An 11693-nucleotide genomic window follows, 5' to 3' on the forward strand; every position below is an offset into this window, starting at 1 on the left:
CAAAGACAACATTCCTTATGTTCTCTTCCTTCCCAAAATCAACTTCCTCAAGAAATCTTGCATTTCCCGTCTCAAAAAAGTGTCTTGAAGTGGGATCATAAAATTTATAGTTCCGAGAGCGTTCATCATAGCCAACAAAATAACAGCTAATAGTTCTAGAGTCCAGTTTTCTTTCATGCGGTCTATAAGGTCGCGCCTCAGCTGGACAACCCCAAATGTGCAAGTGTTTCAAGCTTGGTCTTTTATTAGTCCAAAGCTCATATATGGTTTTGTTAACTGCTTTACTTGACACCCTATTAAGGATGTAAACTGCGGTCTTTAAAGCTTCCCCCAAAAGAGACTATGACAAGGAAGAATGACTAATCATACTTCTCACCATATCCTTAAGAGTTCGGTTTCGTCGCTCAGCAACACCATTCATGCTAGGTTTGCCTGACATAGTGTATTGCGGAACAATTCCACACTCTCTGAGAAAAAGCGCAAATGGCCCTGGACGTTGTTCTCCTGATCTATCATATCTGCCATAGTATTCACCACCACTGTCAGATTTGACAGCCTTAATTTTCTTTCCAATTTGAAGTTCAACTTCAGCCTTGAAAGACTTGAAAACATCCAAGGATTGGGACTTCTCATATATAAGATATAGGTAGTCGTACCTAGAGTAATCGTTTATGAACGTAATAAAATAATATTGTCCATTTAGTGATACTAATGTGAGTAGTAGCACCAGAATCTACCCACCAAGTATCATTGGGTACAAAAGCCAAATTAATTTCAGAACAAACAAGAGTTAGAAATTTACCTTTCTTTACATGCCATGAGGCATATTTAGGACACTCTTTCTTCACGTGTCCTTGCTTATTACAGAAGTAACAGGTAAATTCATCATTACTCTTCAATTTCTTTTGCTAATAAGACCCTTTTGTAGCATTCTTATTGCTCTTCCTTTTCTTATTTTGAGGGGTCATGGCCAAGTGAGCACTTTCAGTCTTATCTCTCTGCAACCTCTATTCCTCTTGCACACAGTGAGATATAAGCTCATTAAGGGACCATTTGTCCTTCTGAGTGTTATAACTCACTTTGAATTGCCCAAAGTGTGCAAGAAGAGAGATAAAAAACAAGTGCACGAGCATGTCATCACCAAGTTCTAACTTAAGTGACTTCAGTTTTGATGCGAGATTAGACATCTCCATAATGTACTCCCTTATGTTCCCTTTGCCTTTATACTTCATGGAGATGAGTTTAGCCAAAAGGCTACTCGTCTCCGCTTTTTCATTCTTGGTAAAGAATTGTTCTATTTCTTCAAGGAACTTCCTTGCACTTTCACCCTCAGATATAGAGCCCCGAAACATATATGGAATATAGTGTTTTATGATCATCAGACACATTCGGTTAGAGCGTTCCAATTTATCGATTTTAGCCTCATCGAGGTTTTCTGTAGTAGAAATGGGTTTCTCCACACGAAGTGCTAGATCCAAATCCATACAACCGAGAATAATTTCTACGACTTCCTTCCAGACCTTAAAGTTTGTCTCATTCAGCAATGAGATGTTACTCATTTGAGTAGAAATATTTGCAGCATTGGTAAAAGACACTAAATCCACATAACAAAGAATTAATAACATGTTCAAATCTAAACAAACAATTCATGTAATATATACAAAAACCAAGACATGTTCACATGATAGACCCATCATAAGATACGTAGCACAACATCATTTTCTAGTCTTTGGACAGAGAAATTAATTTGTAAGTGGTACTCTCAATATAATGATCAAATATTAACAATTAATTCTGTCAAACAATAGCCTTTTTTGGAGCGACTATTATTCACATGGAAAAAAACTTTATAATTGTTACATATTTATCATCACGTGTATGTTATTATTTGGCCAAATTGTGTCTTCCTTTGAGTCGAACACAATTTGCATAAATAATCTCATACTCATCTATTAATTTCAATTAATTTCTATAACAAATGTTACTTTGGCAACATATTGCATCAATTAATTCAAAATAATTACCAGACAAAAGAATAAACAATATGGGCCCATTGCAAAAAATTTAATCTTGGAATTAAAACCTTCAAATTTGATATATTTTATGATTATCAAATCTAATCCCACAATATAATTACAAATCGTATATAATTATACATATCTTAAAACATACGTAAATATGTATACAGAGATTCAGTTTGCATAATATAACAGTATATAACACATATATATTACAAAATGATTTAGTAGTACAAACTCAAAATAGAAGTCCACTATAAGAATTCATGTACAATGTAACAAAAGTGCATATCATAGTTTTGAAAACTAGGTTAACTTACCTTAGTTTTTTTTTAATAAAGCAAAAGAAGTAAAAATCAAAAAAAAATTCTTTAAATTATAATACGTATATTGAAATGATTTGACAGAAGTTTTAACTCCTTTTGAAAACAATGATTGGAATATATGAAGTGCGTGAATATCACTGAATGTTGAATGTATGCTTATAACAATATATACATGATTCGAAATAAATTATTGACACATAATGAGATTCAATAATGCATATAATGATCAATTCAGATATTCCCAATTTTCATAACATTACAGCGGAAGCGAACAAAAAATTCCCAAATTAGAATTATGGTTCAAACAAAATTTGGGGGAAAACATCTTAATGGAGAATCATAAAAATTCAGAACCTCAGCTATGATACCACTTGTTGGGAATTCCTTATGATTGGTGAAATACTAATCTTAGGATCTTGAATCTCATGATTCTCACACACATATATGAAACAAAGGGTGCAGTGTCATATCTGAATCCATGTTCCTGAATATGCTCATTTGATCTACGTTTCTGAAAGATGTTTTGTGGTATGATGATCTTCCTCAACCAAATCCCTAATTCCTCTTGGGACTTGCGTTTTCACTCTGATAGGGAGAAGAGAAAACTGAATTTGATTTGGTGTGTTGAGGATCATAACCTTCCTTATGCGTTAACTTATATGGTTCATATTATCCCCTATGGATTAACTTGATAGGTATACATCCATTAAGCCCATATCCGTTATCAGCTTTTAGAAATCTAATGGGTGCCAGTAATTAGATCACTTATAATGTAGCACCGGAAATAAATAGTTGATATCATTGTATCAAATATATGATGCTCACCTTAATTAGAAATTATAAGTTTCTAACAGCTTACGCTAATGGACCCTCAATAATCGGCATTAGCTCCATGCCGGACTGGTTCACCGTCGGTGGTCGTTCCCGCCCACACCTTAGTCTCCAACTTGGCATGTTATGGCAGTAGCTCCACCACGAATCCTTCACCGGTACACAACCCAATTGGTCTTCCAACCGTGGCAACCCCTTGCTCCGCCTGTTCGACCATGACAACTGACTTGTGGCCATAAAGCTTCATGGAAGCCATGGGGAAGCCACACGACAGTGGTATCCCCTTTTCTTTTTTTCTTTCTTTTTATTTTATTTTTGTTTTCTTTTATTATTATTATTATTTGTATATTTATTTATGTTGATTGTTTAGTGTTTTGTATAGACTTATTATCCTTATTGGGTTTTAGGTTTGTGACATTCCTATTTGACACTAGCCATTTTTTATTTTGTATTTGTTATTTGGTGTCAAGATTAGTTGTATCCATATTCTAGTTTAAGACTATTAATACCTTTGTTTGGTGTTTTATTTTCTTTGTAATTTTTTGTAAACTCCTTAAATCATTATAATAGAAAATAACAAAAATATGTATGTTTTTATCAATGATTCTATTTTTACTCGAGCGTAAAAATAAAGTTAAGGTGAGAATTTAAGAGATCGGTGAATGAACTGAACTATATCTTTCTTTCCCTTCGAATAGAAAAATGGTGGGTGGTTGTCATATTGTCTCTTCTTTTTATGGTAATGAGATTGACGGTAGATGGTCAGTGTCATCCTTGTATTCTAAAATTCTTACCCTAATAAAAAATTCACTTTGATAATTTCAAAACAAAGTAATCAACTATTCTTTAATATCATTTCTTGTAAATATTAAAAATTCATCAATAATTAATATATCATATTTATTTGAACCATCAATAAATAAGATACTTTTTTTTTGAAATTATATTTAATGCGTGAATCAAGAGTCACCATCATTTTTATTTTATGGTATAAATATTTGAAATAGTAGATTTTTCATAAAATTAAAACATTTTTTTAGTTCTAAGGTTAGAAAAAGAGTATCAACATTAATATTATTTTATTATCGTATTAGTAGAAAAGTGGTGAGCGACTGCCGTATTGCATCTTCTTTCCCTCTAATATGGATAAGACAATATATACCAAGCCATTATCTTAATACCCTATTTAATTAAAAGCGATAAGTGGTTGTTGTGATGCCTCTTTTTTATTTAAAATGGATAAAGTGATGTAGGGCAAAGTTGTATCTCCCTCATTAACCCTATCAATTGACAATTTGGGTCCTATTTTATTATCATGTTAGTAAGAAAGCAGTGAATGACTGTCGTACTGCCTCTTCTTCTCGCTAATATGGATAAGATGATATAAGTTAAACCCTTGTCTGATTATCCTATTTAATTAAAAGCGGCGAACGACTGTTGTACTACCTCTTTTTCTTTATGAGGGTAAAATGATATGGGATAAAGTTTATCGTCCTCTTTAAATCTATCTACTTACAACCGTCTCACAAATTCTCAAACCACTTTTCATTAACTAAAATCAATCAACACATAAACATTTTCTACCAAAAACTACATAGTCTTGATTTCTCTATTGACCTAGTGATACATAGGAACAAGATAAACTCTTGTCAGACACAAAAATATATTCAGTTCCATGCGATTATTGCGGGTACCGTTTGATAACAGGCAGATAGGTGTTAATACCTTCCCCGATCTGTAACCGACTCCTGAATCCATATATCTAGTTCAAAGGCCAAGTCTTTCCAATATTTTGGCATCGAAAGGGTTTTCTACGTTTTGACCACAAAAACGTGGTGGCGGCTGCAAATCAATCGTGTGACCGGTGTTCGACCGAAAATCGAGGCTCAACAAACATTATATGTCTTGTTGGAAAAAGATGCCTCAACTTTTCTATTACTACCATCATCGTCTTTCAATTCTTCTTCTTCTTCTTCATCTACATTATGTGAATGATTAAATGAATATATGCTCATAAAAATAATTAACTAACAAATAAATGATAATATAATGCTGGCCGGACGGGCCAGCCCGGCCCGACCCTCTGTGACATATCTAAAAACTGAGCTTCCAAACCGGGTTGAATATGAGTTTTTGGGCTAAACTCCCCAACCTACTTAAAATGCCAATCCAGACGGGTTGGCCCGTCAGGCTAAGCCATGTTGCCATCCCCGCTACCTCCTCCAAAGTGAACAATGTGATAAGACCATCGCTACACTATTACTCAACCAAACCAAACATCGTCCAAAGTAGGATGAGAAGATTTAGATTAAAAATGAGATGTAATTACTTTTTTTTTATCTAAGTGGCACCTTTCAACCATATATCCCCCTCCTAAAGAAGACAAAGCATTGCTTCTTATTCATATTTTGTCATAGCTCCATCATTTTGTTTAGTCTGATCACAACCTCCATAAAAGGAGTAATGATGCTATGGTAAGCACCACATAATGACATACAAAAGATAACATGTAATAACACTTTTATTATTTTGTTTATCATAAAATTACATTTTTGTCGGTGAAAATATGAAGAAAAATAACTACTTACCTCTTCATTGATAAAGATGATCCTTGTTCCCATAGAAGACAAACCCAAAGGCCCGACTTTTTTCTAATCTCATAGTGATTCCACTAATAGTAGAATCAACCTCACCAAAAAAACTCTCAAATTCTACTTACACAATTCTACCCAATGAATTGTAGGATTTTCTTTCTGATAAATTTGTTGTTAAATTCTCAAAATTACCCCTAAACTCAAATCATTTAAAATCGTTAAACTCACTCTCAAGTTTAGGAGGCTATATTTATACATCGATTTAATCTCAAAATGTAACATTTTGTGGTTATTTTAGATACTTATATTGAATTGAATGTCTTGCAATATATAATGGCTCCATAAAGCTATTTTTTTATTTTTTATATATTGTTGAATAAAGCAACAAAGTAAAGTAAATGATTAATTAAAAATCATACAAGGCCTAGAATTTTATCAAAATAGAATGTCTAATAATAACATTGGAATAAAAAGCATACAATTCTAGGGTTAGAGACAAAATTGACTTATGATATACTTCATAATTCTATTTTTTTAAGTTGAGATTAGAATATCTAATAATAAATTTGAGTATGTAAATAAGCTAAAATTCTGTTCCAGGATATATGATTAATAACATTTTTTAGATACAATTTATTATATCTGATATTTATAACATATAAATTATACGTTACAAACGATAGGAAAGCGGATTGACAGACACAGCAGTGTCTGTCAACACGTTAGTGTAAATAAGCTAAAATTCCGTTCCAGGATATATGATTAAGAGAATAATGTATCTCCTTATATAAGGAGATAATTTATCTCCTCTAGCCAGTAAAAATGTGACATTTGTGTTATTTTGTTTATTTTTAAAAATACTTTTATAGAAAATGATGAAACATGACACATGTCATGATTTCACTTGGCAGGAGGAGATAACTTATCTCCTTATACAAGGAGATACTCTATACCCTATGATTAATAACATTTTTTAGATACATAAACTCTTATGAATTGAATTTTGCAAGGTTCTATAAGTTTCCTCCAATTGTAGAGTTTCACAACAGTGTTTATATTCATCCACTTCACGGCTATCATGAAATATAATGATTTATATCTAATCACTAATTTAAACTATTAGATTTTTTTAAAATTTATTACTAAGATATTAAGTAAGTTTTTAAAACTTATTATTAGAGTAAGTGAATCTCCCCCTTAATTAAAAATGAAAAGATAAATTTAATATTTTCTATGATTAATGAGAATGAAAGGTTAGGAAGTAATATATATCTTAACATTGTGCTCCCAATAGATTGTATTCATTTTGAATTTTTATGCAGTTCTTTTAAATTTCTCAATTCATTGTTCCACATTTTCAAGGAACAATAACTAAACTTATTGATTTTACTATTTTATTTATAATTTTATTAATTGAAAGGAAAAATTGTTATTAACACCATGGATCTTCAACTATAAATTGTTATTTTTTATAGACAAATATTTTTACGTTAATATTTATAGTGGATAAGATTTGAACCATCAATCTTCTTATTATTTCATTTTTTAATTCCGGTACCTTAACGACATAAATTATTAATTTCAATACCCATAACAAAAATTGTTATTAAGTCAGCAATCACTGCCATCCACCATTATGATTGGAGTTAATTTTTTATACTTTTATATGTCAATTATTATTATTTTTTTATTAAAAAATGTTATTATTTGTAGTTGATAAATTTCTTTTTTATCCCCTTTCTTAAATCTTCCAACTCAACCATATCAATTATTAATTTAAATACCCATAACAAAAAATACTAACTAAAAGCTTCTTTATGACAAATTTAGCTTTTTATTAATGTAAATCATTTTCATCCAATGAATATAATTTTTAATATTATGAAAGATATTCATTCATCATGAAACCTTATTATTAAAGAAACATAATGAAAACATATCAAATAAATACAAAATCAGACTTATGAAATTTGTTATATTTTTCATTGCATTGTTGCAACTTAAAAATTGCACACATATTGAAGAAACCCTACATAACCATTTAACAACAACAAAGGATTTCACAATGATCATGATCACATTCTCTCATGATCATCACCAAATATTTTGTAGTCATAAAAAAATTGAATATAAATTTAGAAATTGAGAGAACTATTAACAATCCCATCCAAAATAGCCAAGCAATTTCCACCAAGCTGATAAATAATTTGAGAATCCTCAGCAAAAGGGTTTTCAACTCCATGACATTTAGCAATAGCATCCTCACAATAAGTTCTATCTGCCATCACTGATGAAAACTTGTAATAAGCATCAACAACATTTTGTTGGTTCAACAATTCTGCAGCTTCTCTAATAGTATCCACAATGTTTCTATATTGTGACTTGCATATTCTAAGTGCAGCTTTTGCTTCATTAGAGGAGTAAGCAAGTGATTGAGCAATGATATTAGAAATCTTCAAGCTTTGATTTAGTGTAGCCTTAATCTCAGTTTCAAGGGCCACTATAGGGTTAAATTCACCTTGCAAATATGGGGCAATGGTCTCAACACAAAGTGCAGGGTTCTCAGTGTTTTTGCAAAACAAAATGATCCTAGGGCTAACCCTAATGATTTGATGTGTAGCTTTGGCTGAATTCTTGAAGATGGTGCTAATACCTATTAGGCTACCCACCCTTGATCCTGAAGGAGTTTGGGCATTGTATGATGGAATGACGCTCCGAGTTGTCGGTACTGCATTGGTGGATAGGAAAAGATAAGCGATCGATACAACAAGGAGAAGGCTATTGGTGAAATCCATATCGTCTCTTCTCTTTTAGAAATTATGTTCTAGAGAGGAGAGACGATGGGAATGTTGGAATTCAAAGTGAGAATAAGATGGGGTTTTATTTTAGAGGATGGAAACATTTTCGTTAGAGTATATACTAAAAATAGGATGCATGTTAATTTCTGAGGTCAAATTCTACTGTGGATTAAGGGTTCTCATTAAAAGTCACCACAAATACATGTTAGTGGGTTTGGTGTTTCTGCAAATTGAAATTCACCACAAATTCATAGGCATCCCATGCAAGGTTAGTAATAACTATAATTAGAAAACTAGAAGCTGACTTGGTAAATTAATGAAAGTATGAAACAATGTTTAAAGCACATTATTAATTAATAACCTTGGTTATTATTAACTAAAAAAATCTACAATGAAACGTTGCTCAAGTAATATAAAGACATCATATCACTATATTCTTAAGTATTGTAAAATGTATTTTTAAGTTTCAAGAACTTATTTATAAAATTTTATATTAGTTTTGACCTTATAAAAAATAGTAAATTATAACATCTTTTTCTAAAAAAAGTAGTATAAAAGTTCCATTCAAAATTTAAAAATGTATAAATGAAAATTCTATTCTAATCATATTTTAAAATGTGTCCACTCATTACGGATGATAACATATGAGGTTTAAATCTGTATCTTTTGACCTACGAGTAGTTAGGATCGGAGATTTTGAAACTCGCTATTGAATATATCTGAGTAATAATGAGTACCTAGATCTGCATTTCCTAAATCCACACACACATATATATCCAAAAGGTTAAAGGTCGATTCCTATGATCGACACTTGTTATGAGAGGCAGCCGCGAACCCCGAAAAGGATTAGTTCCTTACCATAAGGTAAAGATATATCATTAATAGTACAAAATAATGAAATATATTTATATATAATAACATAACTAAATATATTTTCGTCATAATTCTCATGTTATGTCGTTAAATAATGATATTATGTTGTTAATTCATAACTCTAACATAATATTATGTTGAATAAATATTTCCTATAAATTAAACTTAAACCATAATGTTGAAGTAGTGACCTTTTTTATGTTTGATTAAAACAAATTGAGTTCAATCAACAATTTAAATTATGTTTTCATAATTTTTATTATTTTTCCTCTTTTGATTGTCTAAAATAATATATATAATTATATGAAACAGACAAACAATTGCATAACTTACTCGAAATTATTTTTAATATTTTCTGAATTTCTAGTTATTGCGGATTTGCTGAATACCTAAAGACATGTGTAACATATCCAACAAGCATCCATACGAGTTTAGGGCAAGTACGACCCAAAATTGAATGAACAAGACGAGTCCCATCCACAACCATCGTCACCCTACCATCCACCATTCCTCAGCCAATCCAGGGCCACCTACTCTAATTTGGGCACCCTTATCTTGTTGGTGTTAAAATATGTTTCAAAAAATACAACACTAATAAAAAAGGGAGAAAAACTTCCATAGAGACTCCTCATGAGTCAATTGCGAGTTAAGTTTCATATCACAAGTATTTTCATGTCCTTCAATTTTTTCCTTTTCCTCTTATCATCCAAAAATCAACTCAAAATCAAAACCCTAAAACAAAGTAAAAATGTTTCCATCAACCAACTGTCGCACCACGATTTTTTGTTACACGACTTTATTATAGTCGCCAGTACATTTTTTCAGTCAAAAATGTAGAAAAATCTTTTGGCCCAATCACATTGGGCCTTGAACTTTGATATCCAAGTTTGGGAGTCGATTACACACTAGGGAAGGTATTAGCACCCCAGTTTCCCGTTTGAACGGTACTCTACTATAATGCATGAATTATTAATTGTGTTATAATTATATTTTTAGCAACAAAACAAATTTATTTTATTATTATGTCTGACAAAAGTGAACTTAGTCCTATGTATCCCTTTTTGGGAATCAAGACTACGTAGTTCTTTAGGTAGAAAAAGTTTGTTTCTTGTGTTGATTTTATTTCTTAAAAGAAGTAACGTTTAAATTATTATTTTTTAAAATAAGAGAAGCATAGCCCTTACGTTCGATACCGCATCTCATATTAAAACTTAGTTAAGAAATTCCATTTTTTTTGTTTTTTTATTTAAAAACCGTTTTTTAATATGAGCGAAGCATAGCCCCTACGTCCGATACCGCATCTCATATCTTAAAATTGTGGTAATGTGATTTCATTTTTTATTGACTCGGATCTTTGTTTTATATATATTTTGAATAAGTTTTCAATTGATGTATGGTAAGAAACTAATTAATTACCTATTTTGCTTCAAAATCAAATATTTATTAAAAAGAATGTTGTAGTGTTTATGTAAAGAGTGTATTGTTTATACATTTATTTTTTTGATGTAGTTATAGTTATAAGTTATAATCATGATAATTATTATTACTAATATAATTATTGAAAACAAAAATAAAACTACTATAAAAGAAAGTAATGAAAATGACATGCATCTCATGTTGATTCCAACAATGGAATATTGCAACTCTGAGGAAAAGTAATGCAAAAAAGGTTAACCAACACCGAGCCGCCATGTAGGAAGTTTGTATGCAAAAACAAACTCAAAGACATGACTTTGACATGTAACTGAAGCTTCTTTTACATCTAATGTAATTATAATTTCTCCTGGGTTTCTTTGTGTTTTTTTTCTTCTCATTTTTGCGTGCGGAAGATCTTGGATTATTGTTTTTTGCTTGAAGATGATTGTTTTTTGATGATTGTGCGTTGAAGATGATGTTTAGGAAATAAAATGATTGGTGAATGTATTTTTTATTGAGAGAATGATTGAAGATTATTGGGAATAGATGATGGATGAAAGATTTCTTTTGGATGAAATTCTTATGTTTTTGTGGTTGAGTAAAAGATGAATGAGAAATTGATGGGTGGTTGTGTGCGTGAGATTTTGAGATCGTTATGGATGATATGAATTCATTGTGTATGATAGATTTTTGGGATTGTGAATGGAGGATTTTGGGAAATTGATGATGAGTGAAGGATTTTTTAGAATGGATGAATGATGAAAGAATTTTTTGAGAATGAATGATTTTTGAAAGGATTGTGATTTGTTAGGAAAGAAAAAAATGGTATGGGCATTT

The 11693-nt window shown here is 31.0% G+C and overlaps 1 protein-coding gene across 1 annotated transcript; it reads right to left on the reverse strand.

Moving 5' to 3' along the window:
* On the reverse strand, positions 7786-8610 carry LOC109329138. Its single transcript, XM_019562814.1, has one exon. It carries the CDS (start codon positions 8562-8564, stop codon positions 7905-7907), a length of 660 nt encoding a protein of 219 aa, XP_019418359.1. The 5' UTR covers positions 8565-8610; the 3' UTR covers positions 7786-7904.

This window comes from Lupinus angustifolius, chromosome LG16 (assembly GCF_001865875.1).
Source record: "Lupinus angustifolius cultivar Tanjil chromosome LG16, LupAngTanjil_v1.0, whole genome shotgun sequence".
Lineage (NCBI taxonomy): Eukaryota > Viridiplantae > Streptophyta > Magnoliopsida > Fabales > Fabaceae > Lupinus > Lupinus angustifolius.